This window comes from Panulirus ornatus, chromosome 20, assembly GCF_036320965.1.
Source record: "Panulirus ornatus isolate Po-2019 chromosome 20, ASM3632096v1, whole genome shotgun sequence".
Lineage (NCBI taxonomy): Eukaryota > Metazoa > Arthropoda > Malacostraca > Decapoda > Palinuridae > Panulirus > Panulirus ornatus.
The window spans coordinates 39578833-39603967 of NC_092243.1; the positions used below are offsets into that span (position 1 = coordinate 39578833).

The 25135-nt window shown below is 40.1% G+C and overlaps 1 protein-coding gene across 10 annotated transcripts in view; it reads right to left on the reverse strand.

Moving 5' to 3' along the window:
• Positions 1 to 359: 359 nt before the first annotated feature.
• LOC139755954 (uncharacterized) overlaps positions 360 to 25135 on the reverse strand; it is a 209941-nt gene continuing 185165 nt past the window's right edge. For all 10 annotated transcript variants that reach the window (XM_071674764.1, XM_071674767.1, XM_071674770.1 and 7 more), the window contains exon 5: positions 360 to 1492. In XM_071674764.1, the coding sequence (XP_071530865.1) occupies positions 828 to 1492 (665 nt within the window). In that variant the 3' untranslated portion in view covers positions 360 to 827. The remainder of the gene's footprint in view (positions 1493 to 25135) is intronic.

A 25135-nucleotide genomic window follows, 5' to 3' on the forward strand; every position in this document is an offset into this window, starting at 1 on the left:
CCTTTCAGTTTCTAAGGACATCAAGACATGGTTCTATGTTTCTTATTTTTACCATAAATCAACAAGGTTTTGCATCATGTGGTATATACATTGATGGAATGACCAGGTTTGGGTTTTCAATCCTGACAATGAGTGCTTTGCCCATAAATCCATAAGGCTTTGCATTAGGTGGTGTATACATTGATGGAATAACTAAGTTTGGGTTTTCAATCTTCACAATGAGTGCTTCTATTACTTCATTTGAAGGGTTCAAGAGTTAAACAGTCAGATGACTAAGAAAGGATGAATATAGTCAATGAATACCAAAAGGCAATCAGAATCATTGTTTGGTCCACTATGGGGGGAAAAAATACCAGGTACACCAACTACATTTTTATTAACTTAAAAAGAATTAACTTTTTGATTTGGAGACTGCCCCATTTTGTACATACACAACAAAAACTTTTTATTCTTTATTTTTTGCACAATGTTACCACATGATTCCTCGTCTGAGAACATATAAAATGACATCTTAATCATGCTTATATTCATCTTTATGATTCTTTGGCAACCATGTATTTTTCCACTTTTCTTATTCATCCCCTAGGTAAGAGCTCTATACCCACCTATATATCATCAAACATTCCGTGGATGAGCAAAGAATAATAAAATACCTAGCAAAATGGGGTAAGTAAAAAAACTGAAAGTTGGCTGCCAGAATAGGATGGTTTCATGTATGACCCTTAACCTTTTCTAATTCTTGAAATAAACTAAAAAGTTCAACATAAAATATTTTCAAAACAAGTGACAATGTCTCTCAAATACAAACTTGCTGCTTAATCTTTCAGTTAATGAAAAATATCCTCACCATGCTGAGCTGCAGAATCCATCTTGTCTCTTGGAATCCCCTCAAAACCAGACATCTTCAAAAACCCAACAACTACTGTAATTATGAAAGTCACTAACAATATAAGTACTAATAATACTCCTGGACTGAGTCTACCTTCATTCTCAGAATTTACAGAGTCTGGCTTGGAAGCATCTTCCTCCTGAATTGAATTTTCTTTGGGTCCGCTGGGTGACTCAGAAGAAACTGAGATGGTTGAAGTTGTCTCTCTTGCTGTGGAAGAATGATCTGATGAGAAACTAGAAGCATCATTAGATGTGGCACTTTGCTCACTGACAGATATAGAAGGCTGTGGGGCTGGCAAGTGATTTAGATATGCTATGGTCTCTTCATTACATTCCTCATTATTCTCATGATCTTTTAATTCAGAAACAGACAACTGCTGTCCATCTGAGTTAACATCTTCCCCTGCAAAGACTGGTGGTGTTGAGAAATTTGGATCAACATCTTTCTTAGGAGCCACTGATGCTTTTTTAAACTCTTCCATCCTTTCCCTGGGTACTGATGAAGACTTCTTAGTTATTTTTTTCCATGGAGAAGAAAGATTTTCATCGTATAAAGGAAGGTCACTAATATCTTCCTCTGGAGTAGCCTCTGTATTAGCCCCTGTCAAAGGAAAGAAATCAATATGAATAAACAATACATATATCAGGAAGAAGGTATACAGCCAAGCATAGATTTTGCAGTAACATAATACTGTATGTAATATGTGCCATGTCAATGTAGTTTGAAGGTGAAGAAGGCAGAGGGATTGAGAGAATCATCATTTCCATAAGTGGTGCCAAGCAACTGTTATTATTCCAAGAAAAACATAATCACACCTTAATCCCATGCATCATGACAAGTCTTTATGAACTGAAATAATTATCATCAAATCTTTCCCCATAACAAAACAACACCAAACAAACTGCACTACATTACTCATAAATATGCAATGTAAAAAGGTTTCTTTACATCATAAATCTATATAACTAACCTCTTAGGGGGTTGTACTAGTCTACCTTTAGATGTTCTAGCCTCACTGGAATCATGCTTACTCCTCTTTGGTGTACATTCCCCATTTGTGTCCACTGCACTTGTCATTTCTTCCAATTCAGCTCGTCTACTGTTGATTCCTGGTGTCACAGCACATACATCAGTTAGTTCATCATAACCACTGGCATGTTTTAAAGAATTTGGGCTTTCTGCTGTCTTATGTGGTTGCTGCCTATTTCTCCTGTAAATCTGACCATCACTATTCTGAACCAAATATGATATAGGAGCAACCACTATACCCTTTTTTAAGTCTTTGCTTATGTCACCATTGATCCTAACCACATTTCCCTCTTCCAGTTCAGGCAATAGCTTAGAGCCTTTATCAAAGTTTCTGCCTATCTTGTGAGTCTTGAAGTAGGTGTCTGACAGACAGTGGGTCTTGTGTCTCTGGTCGTAACAGGGCTGCAGAAGTGGGAGTGTGGTTCATGTTCTCCTCCCAAACAGTAACTGACTGGGGCTGGCTGTCTCCACAACAGTAGTATTTCTATAATCCAGCACATTTAGAGAAGGATCCTTGCCCTCTTTGGCTGCCTTCTTCATCAGCTTCTTTACTGTCTGTACACTTTTTTTTTTTGCCAGACCATTACTTTTTGGATAATAGGGGGATGAAGTCATGTGGTCTATTCCATATGAGTTACAGAATTTGTTAAATTCTAAAGCTGTGAATTGTGTATAGTCTTGAGGTATTCCATGCCTAGCAAAATGATACAGTATTTCACAACAGTCCTAGAATTAGTATTTTCTAACAAGTCAAACTCAATATATTTGCTGTAATATTCAACAAGCAACAGGTACCTCTTCCCTTTCATCTCAAACAAATCAGCTCCAAGATTTTGCCAAGGGAGTTTATGGACTTCATGAGGCATCAATGGTCTCCTTGCTTGGTGGTTACTATAAGCATTACAGGTGTCACAAGCACTAATCATGTCCTTAAGTGCATTCCCCATTCCAGGCCAGTACACAAGATCTCTTGCTCTCCTTACAGACTTTTCTATACCTTGACAAGATTTATGAACAAGTTTGAGGACGTTATTTAGTTCCTTAGGCACTATAATTCTGTTCATTCTATGGAGCATTCCATCTACATAATTTATCTCTATAATTCCAAATGGCATGGATTTCTACTGGAGTCTCTCTCTCTTACAATCAGGCCATCCCTCTAATGCAAATTCTTTAAGCATCTGCAATACATTATCTTCCTTAGTCCAAACTTTAAGAACCTTCAAGCTTATACCTATAGTGTCTAGCTGTTCATGAGTTACTAGATTTACCTGAACCTTCTAGATCATTTTGCACTTCTTCAGCCCAGCTGACTACTCAGAGTATCTGCTACATGCATGTCCTTCCCTTTCTTATAATGTACCTCTAAAGAATATTTCTGGAGTCTGAGAAGCATTCTCTGTAATCTTCGAAGAGCAGATGACAAGGACTTCTTAAAAATACTCTCTAAGGGTTTATGATCAGTCTCTGCAACTACTTTACTTATCCCATGCAGATAATGAAAATTCTCAGCTCCAAAAACAATGGCCAACAACTTTTCAATTTGAGCATACTTTCCTTGAGTTTTAGTAAGGGACTTGACAGCATAGGTAACAGGGTGAGCTTCCTGAAGAATATAAACTCACAACATACCCTGAGGCATCAACAGTCAAGGTTACAGGCTTAGATACATCATAATACCTCAAAACTGGTGCTTCACAAACAATTTTCTAGTTTCAGAAAGCATTTCTCCTGTGGTTCATCCCATTTAAATTCACATGTTTTTCTCCAGTAACCTTCTCAGATGTTCTCCTATTTCAGACATATTGGGAACAAACTTTCCCAAGTAGTTTATCATTCCTAGGAAAGCAACTTTCGCTTATCCTTAGGAGTTGAAAAATTACTTGTAGTATCTACCTTCCGCTGTTAATACATCGCCAATATGTTCTACCTGCTCAGTTTTAAGTTTTGCACAGTTCAACTCTAAATTTCTTTCCTGTCATCTCTTCAACTAATGTCATCCATTATAATTTCAACTCCATCACGATCCTCAAACAATTCATGCATGTACCTCTGGTAGATTTCTGAAGCTGGACTCATCCTAAAGGAAAGACATAAATATCTGTATCTACCAAAACAAGTGTTAAATACAAGCAATTTGGAAAACTCTTCATCTAGTTATATTTGCCAAAACCCCTTAATGGCATCTAATGCAGAAAACACCTAAGCATCTGCTAACCTGGATATTTCCTCAATTGTAGGTAGTGGATAAATCTCATGGATCTAGGCATATTCTTAATTCACTTCCTTTATCCACAATAACCATACTGTTAACCTAATCTGTGGTACTACTTTCTCTGATGATTACACCTTCCTTTTCTATGTCCTCCAATTCACATTTTAATCCAACTCTCAGAGCAACAGGCACTTTACAGGGTGGATGAGACAATGGTCTAATTTTTTAATCAACCTCTAGATGCAATTCACCCTCTAGTCATCCCAATCCACCAAACACATCTTTGTATTTCTGCACTACCTTATCAATGGTTGCATCTAAGATGGTCTCTGACTTTGCTTGATTCATGAATGTCAGCAGCTCTGGTGCATGAGACCGGATATTAGTGATGGGTGATTTAAATGCCATGGTGAGTAATGTGGCAGTTGGAATAATTGGTGTGCATGGGGTATTTCTGTTTGTGAATGGAAATGATGAAGAGCTTTTGGATTTTCGCACTGGTAAAAGATTGGTGATTGGGAATACCTGATCTAAAAAGAGAGATATACATAAGTAAAATATGAAGTAGGAGAGATGGTCAAAGGGCATTATTGAATTACGTGTTAATTGATAGGCATGTAAAAGAGAGACTTTTGGATGTTACTGTGCTTTGAGAGGCAGCTAGAGGGATGCTTGATCACTATCTTTTGGGGGAAAAGGTGAAGATTTGACGAAGTTTTCAAGAAACGAGAGAATGTTGGTGAGAAAAGAATGGTATGAGAAAGTGAGCTTGGAGAGGAGACTTGTGTGAGGAAATACCAGGAGAGATTGAGTGTAGAATGGCAAAAGGTGAGAGCAAATAACATAAGGGGAGTGAGTGAGGAATGGGATGTATTAAGGAAGCAGTGATGGCATCTGCAAAAGATGCAAGTGGCATGAGAAAGGAAGGCAGTGGGCAGATTAGAAAGGGTAGCAAGTAGTGGGATGAAGAAGTAAAGTTCTTAGTGAAAGAGAAAAGAGAGGTGTTTGGATGACACTCACAAGGGAGCAGTGCCAATGACTGGGAGATATATAGAGGAAAGTGGCAAGAGGTCAAGAAGGTGCAAGGGTTGAAAAAGAGGGGAAATGCAATATGGGGTGAGATAGTATCATTAAACTTTAGGGAGAATAAAAAGATGCTTTGAAAGGAGATAAATAATGTGAAAAAGATAAGAGAACAAAAGGGAAATTCGGTGAAGGGGGCAAGGGGGAAGTGATAACAGATAGTGATGAGGTGAGGAGATGGAGTGAGTATTTTGAAGGTCTGTTGAATGGGTTTGATGATAGAGTGGCAGATGTGGGGTATTTTGGTTGGGGTGGTGTGTGAAAAGAGAGGGTTAGGAAGAGCAGTTTGGAGAACAGAGAGGAAGTGGTGAAAGCCTTGAAGATGATGAAATCTGGCAAGGCGGCATGTTTGGGTGGTATTGCAGTTGAATCCATTAAGAAAGGGGTGACTTGTGTTGGTAAGGATATTAAGTGTATGTATGGATCATGGTGAAGTACCTTAGGACTGGCTAAAAGCATGTATAGTGCCACTGTACAAAGGCAAAGGGGATATAGGCAAATGTTCAAACTACAGTGACATAAGTTTGTCGAGTATTCCTGGTAAATCTTATGGGAGGGTATTGACTGAGATGGTGAAGGCATGTACAGAGCATCAGATGTTTGCCTTGAAGAATGTGCACAAGAAATATTTTGATAAACAGATGAATTTGTAGGTGGCATCTAAGGATCTGGAGAATTCATATGATAGAGTTGACAGAGATGCTTTGTGGATGGTCTATTGCTGAGAAGTAAGCGCTTGAAAAAGTGAAAAATTTCTATCAAGGATGTAAGGCATGTGTACAAGCAGGAAGTAAGGAGAGTGACTGGCTCCCAACGAAGGTCAGTCTGTGGCTGGGGAGTGTGATGTCTCCATGGTTGTATGATTTGTTTATGGATGTGGTGGTTTGGGGGATAAATGCAAGAGTTTTAGAAAGAGGGGTGAGTATACAGTCTGTTTGGGATGTGAGGGCCTGGGAAGAGAGTCAGTGGCTGTTTGTTGATGATATAGGTCTAGTGGTTGATTTGAATGAGAAACTGCAGAGGTTGGTGACTGAGTTTGGAAAACTGTGTGAAAGGAGAAAGTTGAGAGTAAATGTGAATAAGAGCAAAGTCATTAGGTTCAGCAGGGTTGAGGAACAAGTTAATTGGGATGCAAGTTTGAATGGAGAAAAATTGGAGGAAGTGAAGTGTTTTAGATATCTGGGAGTGGTCTTGGCAGTGACTGGAACCATGGAAACAAAAGCAAGTCACAGGGTGGGGGAGGGGGCAAAGGTTCTGGGAGCACTGAAGAATGTTTGCAAGGAGAGAATGTTATGTTTGAAGGAATAGTAGTTCCAACAATATCATATAGTTGCGAGGCATGGGTTGTACGGAGGAGGGTGGATGTGTTGAAAATGAGATGTCCGAGGACAATATGTGTGAAAAAAGTGAGGTTGAGATATCATAAGAGGGTGTGTTGAAATGGTTTGGACATATGGAATGAGTGAGGAAAGATTGACAAAGAGGATATATGTGTCAGAGGTGGAGGGAACAAGGAGAAGCAGGAGACTAAATTGGAGGTGGAGGGATGGAGTGAAAAAGATTTTGAGCAATCAGGGCCTGAACATACAGGAGGGTGAGTGGCATGCAAGGAATAATGAACTGGAACAATGTGGCATACTGGGGTCGACGTGCTGCTAATGGATTGAACCTGGGCATGTGAAACATTTGGGGTAAACCATGGAAAGGTCTGTGGGGCTTGGATGTGGATAGGAAGGTCTGGTTTCAATGCATTACACATGACAGCTAGAGAATGAGTGTGAAAGAATGCAGCCTTTTTTGTCTGTTTTTCTGGTACTCCCTCCCTGAAGCAGGAGGTAGCGATGCCGTTTCCTGTGGGGCAGGATAGTGCCAAAAATGGATGAAGACAAGTATGAATATTTACACATGTATGTGTCTGTGTATGCGCATGTATATGCATATACGTTGATATGTATGAAAATGTATATGTGCGTACATGGGTGTTTATGCATACATATGTGCATATGGATTGAACCAGGGCACGTGAAGCGTCTGGGGTAAACCATGGAAAGTTTTGTGGGACCTGGATGTGAATTGAAGCTGTGGTTTTGGTGCATTACACATGACAGCTAGAGACTGAATGTGAATAAATGTGCCCATTGTTGTCTTTTCCTAGCACTACCTCACATGCGTATGGGGGAGAGGGGTGCTATTTCAGGTGTGGTGGGGTGGCAACAGAAATGGATGAAGGCAGCAAGAATGAATATGTACAGGGGTATATATGTATATGTCTGTGTATGGATATGTATGTATACATTGAAATGTATAGGTATGTATATGTGAGTGTGTGGACGCGTATGTATATACATGTGTATGTGGGTGGGTTGGGCCATTCTTTCGTCTGTTTCCTTGCGCTACCTCGCTAACACGGGAGACAGCGACAAAGTACTTATTTATTTATATTCATTATACTTTGTCGCTGTCTCCCGTGTTAGCGAGGTAGCGCAAGGAAACAGATGAAAGAATGGCCCCACCCACCCACATACACATGTATATACATACGCATCCATACACTCACATATACATACCTATACATCTCAACGTATACATATATATACACACACAAACACATACATATATACACACGTACATAATTCATACAGTCTTCCCTTATTCATTCCTGTCGCCACCCCGCCACACATGAAATGAACACCCCTTCCCCCCGCATGTGATGTGCGCGAGGTAGTGCTAGGAAAAGACAACAAAGGCCACATTTGTTCACACTCAGTCTCTAGCTGTCATGTATAATGCACCGAAACCACAGCTCCCTTTCCACATCCAGGCCCCAAAAAACTTTCCATGGTTTACCCAGACGCTTCACATGCCCTGGTTCAATCCATTGACAGCACGTTGACCCCAGTATACCACATCCTTCCAATTCACTCTATTCCTTGCAAGCCTTTCACCCTCCTGTATGTTCAGGCTCCGATCACTCAAAATCTTTTTCACTCCATCTTTCCACCTCCAATTTGGTCTCCCACCTCTCCTCATTCCCTCCACCTCTGACACATATGTCTTCTTTGTCAATCTTTCCTCACTCATTCTCTCCATGTGACCAAACCATTTCAAAACACCCTCTTTGCTCTCTCAACCACACTCTTTATTGCCACACATCTCTCTTACCCTTCCATTACTTACTCAATCAAACCACCTCACACCACATATTGTCCTCCAACATCTCATTTCCAGCACATCCACCCTCCTTCGCACAGCTCTATCTATAGCCCACACCTCGCAACCAAAAAATATCGTTGAACCACTATTCCTTCAAACAAACCCATTTTTGCTTTCCAAGATAACATTCTCGACTTCCACACATTTTTCAACGCTCCCAGAACTTTTGCCACCTCCCCCATCCTATGATTCACTTCAGCTTCCATGGTTCCATACACTAGCAAATCCACTCCCAGATATCTAAAACACTTCACTTCCTCCAGGTTTTCTCCATTCAAACTTACCTCCCAATAGACTTGTCCCTTAACCCTACTGTACCTAATAACTTTGCTCTTATTCACATTTACTCTCAGCTTTCTTCTTTCACACACTTTACCAAACTCAGTCACCAGCTTCTGCAGTTTCTCACCCGAATCAGCCACCAGTGCTGTATCATCAGCGAAGAACAACTGACTCACTTCCCATGCAGCTCTCTCATCCACAACAGACTACACACTTGCCCCTCTTTCCAAAACTCTTGTATTCACCTCCCTAACAAACCCATCCATAAACAAATTAAACAAACCATGGAGACATCATGCATCCCTGCCGCAAACCAACATTCCCTGAGAACCAATCACTTTCCTCTCTTCCTACATGTACACATGCTTTACATCCTCGATAAAAACATTTCACTGCTTCTAACAACTTACCTCCTAAACCATATATTCTTAATACCTTCCATAGAGCATCTCTATCAACTCTTATCATATGCCTTCTCCAGATCCTTAGATGCTACATACAAATACATTTGCTTTTCTAAGTATTTCTCACATACATTTTTCAAAGCAAACATCTGATCCACACATCCTCTACCACTTCTGAAACCACACTGCTCTTCCCCAATCTGATGCTCTGTACATGCCTTCACCCTCTCAATCAATACCCTCCCATATAATTTCCCAGAAACACTCAACAAACTTATACCTCTGCAATCTAAGCACTCACTCTTATCCCCTTTGCCTTTGAACAATGGCACTATTCTGCCAATCCTCAGGCACCTCACCATGAGTCATACATGAAATAACCTTACCAACCAGTCAACAACACAGTCACCCACTTTTTTTTAATAAATTCCACTGCAATACCATCCAAACCCACTGGCTTTCATCTTCCACAAAGCTTTTACTAACTCTTCTCTATTTACCAGATTCTTCTTCCTAACCCTCTCACTTTGCACCCCACCACGACCAAAACACCCTATATCTGCAACTCTATCATCAAACACATTCAACAAACCTTCAAAATAATCACTCCATCTCCTTCTCACATCACCACTACTTGTTATCACCTCCCCATTAGCCCCCTTCACTGATGTTCCCATTTGTTCCCTTCTCTTATGCACTTTATTTACCTCCTTCCAAAACATCTTTTTATTCTCCCTCAAATTAAAGGATACTCTCTCACCCCAACTCTCATTTGCCCTCCTTTTTGCCTCTTGCACCTTTCTCTTGACCTCCTGCCTCTTTCTTTTATACATCTCCCTCTCATTTGAATTATTTCCTTGCAAAAATCGTCCAAATGCCTCTCCCTTCTCTTTCAATAATAATCTTACTTCTTCATTGCACCACTCATTACCCTTCCTAATCTGCCCACCTCCCACACTTCTCATGCCACAAGCATCTTTTGCACAAGCCATCACTGCTTCCCTAAATACATCCTATTCCTCCCCCACTCCCCTTATGTCCTTTGTTCTCACCTTTTTCCATTCTGTACTCAGTCTCTCCTGGTACTTCCTCACACAACACAAGTCTCCTTCCCAAGCTCACTTACTCTCACCACTCTCTTCACCCCACCATTCTCTCTTCTTTTCTGAAAACCTCTACAAATCTTCACCTTCACAAGATAATGATCAGACATCCCTGCAGTTGCACCTCTCAGCACATTAACACCCAAAAGTCTCTCTTTCACGCGCCTATCAATTAACACGTAATCCAATAACACACTCTGGCCATCACTCCCAATTACATACGTATACTTATTCATATCTCTCTTTTTAAACCAGGTATTCCCAATCACAAGTCCTCTTTCAGCACATAAATCTAAAAGCTCTTCATTTCCATTTACAACACTGAACACCCCATGTACACCAATTATTCCCTGAACTGCAACATTACTCACCTTTGCATTCAAATTACCCATCGCTATAATCCGGTCTCGTGCATCAAAACTACTAACACACTCATTCAGCTGCTCCCAAAACACTTGCCTCTCATGATCTTTCTTCTCATGCCCAGGTGCATATGCACCAATAATCACCCATCTCTCTACATCGACTTTCAGTTTTACCCATATCAATCTCGAGTTTACTTTCTTACACTCTATCACATACTCCTGCCACTCCTGTTTCAGGAGTAGTGCTACTCCTTCCCTTGCTCTTGTCCTCTCACTAACCCTTGACTTTATTCCCAAAACATTCCCAAACCACTCTTCCCCTTTACCCTTGAGCTTCGTTTCACTCAGAGCCAAAAAAATATGTGTATACGAGTGGTTGGGTTGTTCTTTGTCTGTTTCCTGGTGCAACCTTGATGAAGGGAAATGGCAATCAAGTATATTAAATAAAATTATGGTATTAAGCACGAATGAGTTAATGGGGATAGAGAAGAAAGTAAACTTCCCATGTATTCCCTAGCATGTTGTAGAAAGCACAAGGGGAAGGAGCTGGAGGCTGAAAACCCTCCCCTTTTGTATTTCAAGTTCTAAAAGTTGGAACAAAAGAAGCTGCTGGAATAACAAATCAAAAAATTGCCTTTGTCATGAAAGAAGCACACAAGAAATCTGGAGAATCCAATACTCAACATGACAGAGTAAGATATGTAAATTGCACAGATAAAGTAAGAGAGTTACAAGACAAAGCATATATTGTCTAAAATAGCAAAAGAAACCCTAAGAAGTTTTAAAGTTAGGCTATAAGCAAGAGAGCCATTATCTAGAGAAATAGGTCTATTAATTACAGAACACACTGACTTGTTTCAAGACAATGAGGCCATGGTAAAATTCTTAAATGACTTTCGTATCTGTATTTAAGATGAAAGACAACCCATGTCCCAAATCCAGTTCCACAGAAACGCGAGGAGAACCTTCTTCAATAAAGCGACAAAAGCAAAAGACATACTTCCAGCAATAAATGAAATTACAATAAAACAGTAGGCCCTGATAAGTCTCATCAAAGAAAAATGAAAGAGGAAAAAAATGCGATACGTAGCCAAGCCCTTACTGCCCTTTTCAATAGTTCACTTGCTACAGGAAAAATTCCAGGTGAATGGAAGTTCGCTAATGTAACACCAATATTCAAAAAAGGTAAAAAGTAACTGCCTAGAAATCATTGTTCTATTTGTTTAACATCTGTAGCTGGAAAACTTATGGAAAGCATCATTCAAAATAAAATTGTAAACCATTTAGAGGATCACCACTTAATGATTATCAGCATGGTTTTCAATGAAACTGCTCAATTGACAAATCTGCTTGATTTCTTTTATGACATGATCAACATGCAGGATGAAAGTAAAGTAGTCAATGTTATCTATCTAGACTCTCAAGTCTTTCTATAAGGTTCTGTATCAAAGTTTCCTCGCAAAAATTAAGTCACAGGGTATTGACAGGGTTGTACTTAGGCAAATAGGATACTGGTTATTTGGCTGTAAACAAAGAGTTGTGATTAATGGTCAAGCCTCAGAACAGTTCGAGGTAAAAAGTAGAGCGGTGCCACACAAGAATCCGTCTTAAGACCAGTTCTCTTTCTCATATACATGACTGATACTAGGCTGCATTGCAAGATATCAAAATTTGCTGATGATATACAGCTGGGTAAGAAATCTACAAATGAACTTGATTGTCTACATCTTTAAACTGACTTAAGATGCACAGATGAACTGGGCTCATAAGTGGCAAATGAATTCTAATATCAACTGGTGCAGTTTTATATATTGGTAGAAAACACAAAAGGCAAACTGCATTATCAAGTCTATTGAACTCCAAAAGGTAAATGAAGAAAAGGACTCGGGTGTAATACTTTCTGGTGATCTAAAATCAAGTAAGCAGTGCACAGAAGCAGTGAAAAGCATGAACAAAATTCTTGGTTTCATAGGGAAAGCCTTCAAATCTAAGTCCAAGGAAATCATCCTTACTCTACAATCCATCGATTTCATCCACATCTTGAATATTGTGTTCAAGTTTGGTCATCCAACTTAAAAAAGAGATAGACAGAATTAAGAGAGTAGAGTGGCAAGCAACATAAATGATTCCCAGACTGAGAAAAAAATTCCTGGGATATGAAATTATATAACTTGAATCTATTCAGCTTAGAAAAGAGATTAAGAGGTGATCTAAAACAATTATTCAGAATGATCATAGGCTTTGATAATCTTCATCTATCAAATTATCCAAGGCTTGATTCATCAGAATGATCATAGGCTTTGATAATCTTGATCTATCAAATTATCCAAGACTTGATTCATCTGATTTTACTCATAGTAATGGATACGAACTTGTGGGCAAATAATCTACCTCGAAGGAGGCGAAGTACTTTTTCGTAAACAGGATTAACATATGGAATGATTTGTAGAGTTGTTAAAACTAGCATCATAGTTACGTTTACGAATAAACGATAAATATTTCACTTCAAGTCTATAGTTTCATTTGCACCTCCATAGTCAAAATGACAATTTTCATGATATTCTCTTTGAAGTGTGTGCCTTCTAACTTTTACCATACTAGTATTCTTTGAGTTTCTGATATCTTCCACAATCACAAACAACCTCGAAAAGACCCAACAGTCTGTTGCTGGTTGAATTCCTCGGTATCCTCCTCAAAGATGGGGTGTCACTATATCTCGATGTACCCAAGATGAAAAGAAAGGACATAGGTAATATGTTTGAGGAAAGAAACCTGAATGTTCTAGTTCTGGGTAAGGGTAAAGGGAAGAATGGTGTGGGAATGTCTTAGAGGTTATGGGTTAGCATGAGGATAAGAGCTAAGGAAGGGCAAGTATTTCTGCTGAAAGAGTTGTGGGAAGGAGTGAAAGAGTGTAAGGAAGTGAGCCCCAAAATGATGCAGCTAAAAATGAAATTGGAGTATGAAAAGATGGTGATTACTGGAGCTTATGCGCCTGGCCACAAGAAGGTTAAACCTAGGCAAGCGTTTTGGGTAGAGCCGAGTGAGCATCAGCAGTTCTTATGGGGAAGACTGGGTATAAGTAATGGGTGATTTAAATGTGAAAGATTGGGTATTAGTGATGGGTCATTTGAATGCAAAAGTGGGTATTTTGGCAAATGAGGATATAATTGGAGAGTATGAAGTATTTCAGTGACGTAAATGGTCAAAAAACTGTGGAGCTGTGCGCTGTTAAAGAGCTGGTGATTGAGAATACCTGGTTTAAAAAGAGGAACATACATACATATACATGGAGAATGAAAGATGGTAAGTGTAGATCAATGAATTACATACTAATTGACAGATGTGCAAAAGAAAGGCTCTTGGATATGACTGTGCAGAGAGGGCAGCTTGTGGGATGTCTGGTAATTTCCTGGTGGAATCCAAGATAAAAACTTAAAAGAAACTCTGGGAAAAGGAATAATATGGGTGAGAAGAGGGTGGTGAAAGTATGAGAGCTTAGAAAAGAAGCTTGAGTAAAGCGATACCTTGAGAGACAGTGTAGAATGAAGCTAGTGGAGTGATTGAATGGGAGGAATTTAGTGAAGTAGTGCTGGAATATGCGAAAGAAGTGTAAGGCATGTAGAAGGTGGGAGGAGGGCATCTGAGAAAGGGTAGAAAGTGCTGGAATGACAAAGTCAAGTTGCAAGTGAAAGAGAGAAGGGAGGTGTATGGGCAGCACTTATTGGAAAGGAGTGCAAGTTACTGGGAGATGTATAGGGAAAGAAGAGGGAGGTCAAGAAGTAGTATCAGGGACTAGAAATAGGCAACTAAGAGTTGAGGTGAGCAAGTATTGGCAAACTTCAGAATGAATAAGATAACTTTTGCATGGAAATTAATACTGCAAGAAAAAAAATTGCAATGTAATACATAAATGAAAGGGGCAAATGGGGAAGTGGTAACAGGCAGAGATGAGGTCAAGAGGAGATAGAACAAGTACTTTGAAGGCATGTCGAATGTGCTTGATGAGAAAGTGGTAGATGTAGTGTTTGGATCAGGGAGGTATGCAAAGTGAAAAGCAAAGAGGTTATAAGATTCTTGTTTAAAACTGAATGTGGCAAGGTGGCTGAGGTGGATGGTACTAAAGTTGAATTTCTTAAGAAAGGGAGTAACTATGTTGCTGACTGGTTAGTTTGGATTTTCAACGTATGTTTGGATCATGGTGAGGTGCCTGAGGATTGATGGGACGCACAAAATTAAGGGGAACAAAGATGAGCATTCAAATTACTGAGGTACAAGTTTGTTGAGCATACCTGTTAAGTAGTATGGACAAGTAGTGAATAAGAGGGTGGTGGTACAAGTTTGTTGAGCATACCTGTTAAGTAGTATGGACAAGTAGTGAATAAGAGGGTGGTGACGCACACACACACACACAGTATTTGGGGAGGACAACGTGGTTTCAGGCAGTATAGGATGTGAGGATCAGGCGTTTGTTTTGAAGATTATGTGCGAGAAATACTGGAGGGAAACAGAAAGATCTGTAAGTGGCATTTATGGGTATGGAGAAAGCATATGACAGGGTTAATAGATATACTTTGTGGAGGGTCTTATTGGTATATGGTGTGGGAAGAAAGCTATCAAAAACAGCGAGAAGCTTTTGAAAGTATGGTGTTTGAGTTGTTGAAGAGGGAGGGAGGGTGGTTCCAGGTGAAGACAAGCTTGTGGCTGGGGTGTGTGATGTCACCATGGCTTTTATCCAGTTTATGGACGAAGTATTGAAGAGATAAATGCATGGGTCTTGGAAAAAGGAGCTGCTATGCAGTCTGTTAGGGTGGGGGGTGCCTGGAGGAAAAGTCAGTTGTCTGCTGATTACATGGTGCAAGCAGCAGATGCAAATAAACAGCAGAAGCTGATGTCCGAGTTTGGGAATGTGTATGAAAGTTATATATAAATGTAAGAAGCAGCAAGGTTACTAGGTTTAGCTGTAAAAAGAGATACATTATTTGGAATGTAAATTTAAATGAAGATTATCTCAAGAAAGTGCTTTCGATACCAAGGAGTGGATTTGGCAGTGAATGGGACCGAGGGAACTGCAGCGAGCTGTAGGGTGGGTTAGGATGGGGAAAAGGAACAGGGCACAATGAGCATTATGAGGAAAAGAAGTGTCACTGTCTTTAGAGGCAAAAATGGGTCTGTTTGATAGAAAGGACCTCTTGATACACCCATGTTTGATTTATGCAATATTCAGAATAACGTATATGGTCCATTTACACGTTTTTTACGTGGTGTATGTTTGGAATAATGCAATTACCACTGTGCTGGCAGCACAGCAATGTGGCATTGCCAGCACCGTACAAGAAACATACATATATGTGGTGTGGGCATGCAGTCTCTCACCTTGCAGTCATCAGTACGTAGACACAGTCTATAGTGAAGGAGTGCTACAGGATCTAGTGCTGCAGTATACTGTACACTGCATTTGTTATGCCCCTTGCATCATGCCCCCAAAGCATCTTTTAAGCTCTCTAGGTAGCAACAGTGTTATGAAGCCTAAGGCCATCACCAATGAGATTAAGACAGATATGCTCAAACATTATGAGAGATATGAACATACCGCTGATATCAAACTTGCACTTGGACTCACCAAATCTACTTTACAGACTATTTGTGAAGGTGAAAAAAAGTTCAAGACGGGTGCCAAGAATGGATCAAAGGATGAGCATGGGGATCAAGCACAAGACTCATGAATATGGTCTTGTCAGCATGCTTGTGATACGAGCAAAGGCTCGGAGTATATAAGATGACTTGGCAGCAGAAAAAGGAGAATAAAAACATTTTGAGCAAGTTCTGGTTGGTTCATAAATTTTAGGAAACACCACAGTTAACTGTTGAGGCTACTACTTCTGATATCATCACAGCCAAAACTTTCCCAGCAACCCTCATCATCATCTCTGAGGATTGTGGTTATTCTCTTAAGAATATTCTTAATATGGATGAGACCAGATTATCTTGGAAGCAAAAGCCTTTGAGGATATACATTTTCCATGATAAGACCGCATCAGGATTCAAAGTTGCCAAGGATTACCTCACGATCCTTTGGAGGGGCAATGCCAAAGGTGATTGCAAGCTTAAACCATTAATGGTCTATTGTTTAGAAAACCCCAAAACTCTTTGTGAAGAAATTTGAGATAGGCAATCATTATCTTATTCCAATGGGGTGGATAAGAGGCAAAGTCTTCAAGGATTACTTTGCTACAAAGCTCTGTGTACAGCTGAAGGAGTACTATGCAAATAAGAATTTAAGATTCAGTATTATTAATACTACTAGCCATCCACCTTCAATACAGGACAGTAATGAGATCACCAAAGTTGTCTCTCTTCCAACCAACACTCTATCTCTAATATAGCCAATGGACCAGAGGGTGATATCTAGTTTCAAGGCCTCCTATTTATAGAGAACATCTGCAGTGCTCATGACGACGACATATAACTGTGAAAGAATTTTGGAAGTCCTTTACCATCAGGGATGCCATCATGATCACTGGCAAGGCATCCATATGGATGGAAATCACGGTTTGTTTGAACAAAGTGTGGCACTAGATTTGCCCTCACTTTGTTCATGGATTCCAAGGTTCCAATGTTGACACCAACATATCAAAAATGTGTGCTTATATGAAAATTGCAAAAAAAATTTGCTTTATTGAGGCTGAGGAGGGTGATGTGGAGGAGTTGCTACAATCACATGAGAAAGAGCTCATGAAGGAAGACTTTCTTCGGTTGGAGAAGGAATGCTAGGAGGATGAGAGCAGAAGACAGGCAAGTTGAGCAAGTGCATTCTCTCACTAGCAAGAGGTTAGCTGAAGCATTTCACTAAACTGACCTTTCTCTTGCTAAATTTGATTAAGATGACCCCAACACATAATGCAGTTCATATATTCTAGCAAGGGATGATAATAATGGCTAAACAGACAACGCTGGATTTCTTTTGAGGAAAAAGGACACTCTTAAGGAGGGCCAGCCATCAACATCTAGCAACGTAAGAGCTAAACCCACTCAACCATCGCCACAATCTTCAACAGCATCATCTAGCCCAGATGACCCCCTTCCCTAGCAACTCCTTCCTCTCCATCAGAAACAGTGAGGAATTCTGGAACAGCAGTAAATGTAAGTGTTGGAATTAAGTTTGTAATTTTTGGCATTTATCAACTATACTTCATTATATAGTGTGTGTACAATAGGATTTCATATTTCCTGGTATGTGTATATAGTAGTTTCTCACTGGTATAATATTCATTATTCATCATTGCCTTGTTAATAATGAAACCCCTAATCTCTATCTAAATTATTGATTTATGCATTCTATATCTATCCTACCAATTTTAAGAACGAAATTACCAAATAAACAGAGATCCCTGTATAGTTGTTCTCCCAGAGCTGTATGGATGTGAAGCATGGGCCTTACACAAAAATGTAAAGAACAGGGTGAACTTGTTGGAATAAAATGTATGAGGGGCATGTAGTATGAGGTGGATTGATTGAATAATAAATAAGGTTAAGAGAGGCGGTAGCAAGAGGAGTATGTAAGGGAAAGCTGAAGACGTATACTAAAAGGATTTCATCATATCAAGTGGGAAAGTGAGAAAAGGATGACCAAGAGAGTACACATCTCAGAGGTGGAGAAAACAAAGGAAAGGGAGACACCAAGGAGGTAGTGGAAGGTTGGAGTGAAAGATGCTTTGAAGGTTCAAGGCCTGAACATGGAGGAAGGTGAAGCATACCAGGGATAGAGCACACTATGGCATGTGGCATACAAGGGAAAACACTGTCAATGGGCTGAATCAGGACATTTGACACTTTGAGGAAAACAATAGAAAAGTCTAAGGAACCTGGTTGTGGATGGGGTTTTGGTGTCAGTAAATCATACATGACAAATGGAGAGTGGATGTGAGTGAATGATACCATTTCTTTGTCTCTTCCTGGTGCCAACTCATGGCAAACGTGTATGAAAGAACTAGATAATAAAGTATCACAACCAATGAAGTTACGAGGTGCTGCGACTGTGAAAAGTGATAAGGCTAGAAATTAGGGAAAGATGTCAAGTTTCAGCAAGAGACTGAATGCGAACAAATGTGGCCTTTTTTCGTCTTTTCCTGGTACTACCTTGCTGACACATGGGGTAACGATGCTGTTAATTGTGGGGCAGGGTGGTGCTGGGAATGGATGAAGGCAAGGAAGTGTAAATATGTGTATGTGTATGTAAATGTTGATATGTATATGTGTGTATGTGTATGTAAATGTTGATATGTATATGTATGTATGTGTGTGTATGTATGTGTATGTGTGTGTGTGTGTGAGTGTGTGTACAAGAGTGGATGGGTCTTTCTTCATCTGTTTCTTGGCACTACCTCACTGACATGGGAAACGGCGATCAAGTATAATAATCATAATAAAATCTGATACTCACCCTGCCTCCTTGTGGCAACCTCATTAATACAACCCTTAGGGGTGGAACTAAAGGGGTAGGCCTTGCCCAACTCCATCAGGTCAATCCCCTTAAATTTAAACAAAACACCTGAAGTGTGCTGTGATGTTTTAGTTTTTGAATAATTCATCTTCATGAAATTCCACCAGGTTCACCTTTGCCCATTTGTCCATTCTGTCAATGCTTTTTCACCTCCAATCAGTCACTTCTGATACAAACACTTTGTTTACTCTGCTTCCTGTTACTTCTCTGACAATGTCTGATATAATTGTTATAAAAAGAATTGAGGCTAATACTCATCAGACACCTCCATTTCCTAATACTCTGAACTAGATAGTACTGCTTAAGTATTAGCTTGGATCCTCCTTTCTGCACTGGTGTTATGAATGGCACATGGGGAATGTCTGCAATTTTGCTTTTATTCTGACTTTGCCCCATGTGTAACATCATTGGTTATGCAAATACTGTATTTGTAGTGCTGAGGATGATGGCTGGAATTTCATCTAGTCCCAGAGCTGAATTTTCTCCAAAACGGTCATTTGCTTCAAAATTATATTACGATATCTAATTTTCTACATGTGTGTTTTCATTATGTTGTTCATCATTCAATATCTCATTGCTTTATGAGCTGAAAATAGATTTTCAAGGTTAAGTCAACATCTTGCATATCTCCTTGTGGTAGTTTTCTCCCATTTTGAAGGTTTCAATCTCTGACTATAAATTTTGCTCTATTGATTATGTAAATGGTAATTTTGGGTTACTTTCCATTTATATTCTGCTCTCTTCTATGAGATTTCTTTATCTCACAATCTGTGTTCTTTATTTTCTTATGATGATTATGAATTTTGCTAGTCTAATTGGTAACTGTTTTCTTTTTCCATGCTCCATTCTCTGTCTATTGAAGTCTTCCACTTTGCACATACTTTCTTTTTGCTTGGTATCAGGCCACTGATTACTAGTATCGTCTCCAAGTATACTTTCGTATTAAAGATTTTAAGGTAACTAGCCTGTAACACTTATACATTAGCCAGGATTCTCCTTTCTGTATCAATGTTACACATGTCATTTTGTGAATGTGAGCAATTTTGCTTTAATCTTGACTTTGCCACATCAGTAACATCACTGGTTTAACTTTCTAAAAGGGGAAACAGAAGAAGGAGTCACGCAGGAATGCCTATCCTCCTCGAAGGCTCAGATTGGGGTGTTTAAATGTGTGTGGATGTAACCAAGATGAGAAAAAAGGAGAGATAGGAAGTATGTTTGAGGAAAGGAACCTGGATGTTTTGGCTCTGAGTGAAACAAAGCTCAGGGGTAAAGGGGAAGAATGGTTTGGGAATGTTTTGGGAGTAAAGTCAGGGGTTGGTGAGAGGACAAGAGCAAAGGAAGGTGCAGCACTACTACTGAAGCAGGAATTGTGGAGGTATGTGATAGAGTGCAAGAAAGTAAAGTCTAGATTATTATGGGGAAAACTGAAAGTGCATGGAGAGAGATATGGGTGATTATTGGTGCCTATGCACCTGGGAATGAGATGAAAGATCATAAGAGGCAAGTGTTTTAGGAGCAGCTGAGTGAACACATTAGCAGTTTTGATGCACGAGACTGGGTTATAGTTATGGGTGATTTGAATGCAAAGGTGAGTAATGTGACAGTTGAGGGGAATAACTGGTGTACATGGGGTGTTCAGTGTTGTAAATGGAAATGGTGAAGAGCTTGTAGATTTGTGTACTGAAAAAGAACAGATGATTGGGAATACCTGGTTTAAAAGAGAGATATACATAAGTATTATCCCTGGGGATAGGGGAGAAAGAATACTTCCCATGCATTCCTCACGGGTAGGAAAAGGCGACTAAAGGGGATGGGAGTGGGGAGCTGGAAACCCTCCCCTCCTTGTAGTTAAACTTTCTAAAAGGGGAAAAAAAAGAAGGAGTCACGTGGGGAGTGCTCATCCTCCTCCAAGGCTCAGATTGGGGTGTCTAAATGTGTGTGGATGTAAACAAGATGAGAAAAAAGGAGAGATAGGTAGTATGTTTGAGGAAAGGAACCTGGATGTTTTGGCTCTGAGTGAAACGAAGCTCAAGGGTAAAGGGGAAGAGTGGTTTGGGAATGTCTTGGGAGTAAAGTCAGGGGTTAGTGAGAGGACAAGAGCAAGGGAAGGAGTAGCACTACTCCTGAAACAGGAGTGGTGGGAGTATGTGATAGACTGTAAGAAAGTAAACTCTAGATTGATATGGGTAAAACAAAGTGGATGGAGAGAGATGGGTGATTATTGGTGCATATGCACCTGGGAATGAGAAGAAAGATCATGACAGGCAAGTGTTTTGGGAGCAGCTGAGCGAGCGTGTTAGTAGTTTTGATTCACGAGACCGGGTTATAGTGATGGGTGATTTGAATGCAAAGGTGAGTAATGTGGCAGTTGAGGGAATAATTGGTGTAAATGGGGTGTTCAGTGTTGTAAACAGAAATGGTGAAGAGCTTGTAGATTTATGTGCTGAAAAAGGACTGGTGATAGGGAATACCTGGTTTAAAAAGAGAAGATATACATAAGCATACGTATGCAAGTAGAAGAGATGGCCAGAGTTATTGGATTACGTGTTAATGGATAGGCGCGCAAAAGAGAGACTTTTGGATGTTAATGTGCTGAGAAGTGCAACTGGAGGGATGTCTGATCATTATCTTGTGGAGGCGAAGGTGAAGATTTATAGGTTTTCAGAAAAGAAGAGAGAATGTTGGGGTGAAGAGAGTGGTGAGAGTAAGTGAGCTTGGGAAGGAGACTTGTGCAAGGAAGTACCCGGAGAGACTGAGTACAGAATGAAAAAAGGTGAGAAAAAAGAAGGAAAGGGTAGTGGAGGAGGAATGGGATGTATTTAGGAAAGCAGTGATGGCTTGCGCAAAAGATGCTTGTGGCATGAGAAGCATGGGAGGTGGGCAGATTAGAAAGGGTAGTGAGTGGTGGGATGAAGAGGTAAGATTATTAGTGAAAGAGAAGAGAGAGGCATTTGGACGATTTTTGCAGGGAAATAATGCAAATGACTGGGAGATGTGTAAAAGAAAGAGGCAGGAGGTCAAGAGAAAGGTGCAAGAGGTGAAAAAGAAGGCAAATGCGAGTTGGGGTGAGAAAGTAACATTAAATTTTAAGGAGAACAAAAGGATGTTTTGGAAGGAGGTAAATAAAGTGCGTAAGACAAGGAAACAAATGAGAACTTCAGTGAAGGGGGCTAATGGGGAGGTGATAACAAGTAGTGGTGATGTGAGGAGTGAGTATGGAGTGAGTATTTTGAAGGTTTGTTGAATGTGTTTGATGATAGAGTTGCAGATATAGGGTGTTTTGGTCGAGGTGGTGTGCAAAGTGAGAGGGTTAGGGAGGATGATTTGGTAAACAGATAAGAGGTAGTAAAAGCTTTGCGGAAGATGAAAGCCGGCAAGGCGGTGGGTTTGGATGGTATTGCAGTGGAATTTATTAAAAAAGGGGGTGACTGTATTGTTGACTGGTTGGTAAGGTTATTTAATGTATGTATGACTCATGGTGAGGTACCTGAGGATTGGCAGAATGCTTGCATAGTGCCATTGTACAAAGGCAAAGGGGATAAAAGTGAGTGCTCAAATTACAGAGGTATAAGTTTGTTGAATATTCCTGCGAAATTATATGTGAGGGTACTGATTGAGAGGGTGAAGGCATGTACAGAGCATCAGATTGGGGAAGAGCAGTGTGGTTTCAGAAGTGGTAGAGGATGTGTGGATCAGGTGTTCGCTTTGAAAAATGTATGTGAGAAATACTTAGAAAAGCAAATTAATTTGTATGTAGCATTTATGGATCTGGAGAAAGCATATGATGAGTTGATAGAGATGCTCTGTGGAAGGTATTAAGATTATAAGGGGTGGGAGGCAAGTTGTTAGAAGCAGTGAAAAGTTTTTATTGAGGATGTAAGGCATGTGTACGTGTAGGAAGAGAGGAAAGTGATTGGTTCTCAGTGAATGTAGGTTTGCGGCATGGGTGTGTGATGTCTCCATGGTTGTTTAATTTGTTTATGGATGGGGTTGTTAGGAAGGTGAACGCCAGAGTTTTGGAAAGAGGGGCAAGTGTGCAGTCTGTTGTGGATGAGAGAGCTTGGGAAGTGAGTCAGTTGTTGTTCGCTGATGATACAGCACTGGTGGCTGATTCATGTGAACTGCAGAAGCTGGTGACTGAGTTTGTAAAAGTGTGTGAAAGAAGAAAGCTAAGAGTAAATGTGAATAAAAGCAAGGTTATTAGGTACAGTAGGGTTGAGGGACAAGTCATTTGGGAGGTAAGTTTGAATGGAGAAAAAATGGAGGAAGTGAAGTGTTTTAGATATCTGGGAGTGGATTTGGCAGTGGATGAAACCATGGAAGCAGAAGTAAATCATAGGGTGGGGGAGGGGGGCAAAAGTTCTTGGAGCGTTGAAGAATGTGGAAGTCAAGAACATTATCTCGGAAAGCAAAAATGGGTATGTTTGAAGGAATAGTGGTTCCAACAACGTTATAAGGTTGCAAGGCATGGGCTATAGATAGAGTTGTGCAGAGGAGGGTGGATGTGCTGGAAATGAGATGTTTGAGGACAATATGTGGTGTGAGGTGGTTTGATCGAGTAAGTAATAATAGGGTAAGAGAGATGTGTGGTAATAAAAAGAGTATGGTTGAGAGAGCAAAAGAGGGTGTTTTGAAATGGTTTGGTCACATGGATAGAATGAGTGAGGAAAGATTGACAAAGATGATATGTGTGTCAGAGGTGGAGGGAACGAGGAGAAGTGGGAGACCAAATTGTTATTTCATGTGTGGCGGGGTGGAGATGGGAATGAATAAAGGCAGACAGTATGAATTATGTACATGTGTATATATGTATATGTCTGTGTGTGTATATATATGTATACGTTGAGATATATAGGTATGTATTTTTGCGTGTGTGGACGTGTATGTATATACATGTGTATGTGTTGGGCCATTCTTTTGTCTGTTTCCTTGTGCTACCTCGCTATCGCGGGAGACAGCGACAAAGTATAAATAAATAAATAAGTATACATTTATAAGTAGTGGAGATGGCCAGAGAGCATTATTGGATTACATGTAAATTGATAGGCGCATGAGCGACAGAGACTCTTCGATGTTAATGTGCTGAGAGGTGCAACTGAAGGGATGTCTGATCATTATCCTGTGGAAGCAAGGAAGAAGATTTGTAGAGGTCTTCAGAAAAGAAAAGAAAATGTTACGGTGAAGAGAGTGGTGAGAGTAAGTGAGCTTGGGAAGGAGACTTGTGTGAGGAAGTACCAGGCGAGACTGGGCGCAGAATGGAAAAAGGCGAGAGCAAAGGACGTAAGGGAAGTGGGGAAGGAATGGGATGAATTTAGGGAAGCAGTGATGGCTTGTGCAAAAGACGCTTATGGCATGAGAAGCGCGGGAGGTGGGCAGATTAGAAAGCGTAGCGAGTGGTGGGATGAAGAAGTAAGATTATTAGTGAAAGAGAAGAGAGAGGCATTTGGACGATTTTTGCAGGGAAATAGTGCAAATGACTGGGAGATGTATAGAAGAAAGAGGCAGGAGGTCAAGAGAAAGGTGCAAGAGATGAAAAAGAGGGCAAATGAGAGTTGGGGTGAGAAAGTATCATTAAATTTTAGAGAGAATAAAAAGGTGTTTTGGAAGGAGGTAAATAAAGTGCATACGACAAAAAAAAAAATGGGAATATCAGTGAAGGGGCTAATGGGGAGGTAATAACACGTAGTGGTTATGTGAGGAGATGGAGTGAGTATTTTGAAGGTTTGTTGAATGTGCTAGATGATAGAGTGGAAGATATAGGGTGTTTTGGTCAAGGTGGTATGTGAAGTGAGAGGGTCAAGGAGAATGGTTTGGAAAAATAGAGAATAGGTAGTGAAAGCGTTGCGGAAGATGAAAGCCGAAAAAGCAGCGGGTTTGGATGATATTGCAGTGTTGTTGACTGGTTGGTGAGATATTCAATGTATGTATGGCTCATGGAAGTGCCTGAGGATTGGTGGAATGCGTGCATAGTGCCATTGTACAAAGGCAAAGGGGATAAAGGTGAGTGTTCAAATTACAGAGGTATAAGCTTGTTGAGTATTCCTGA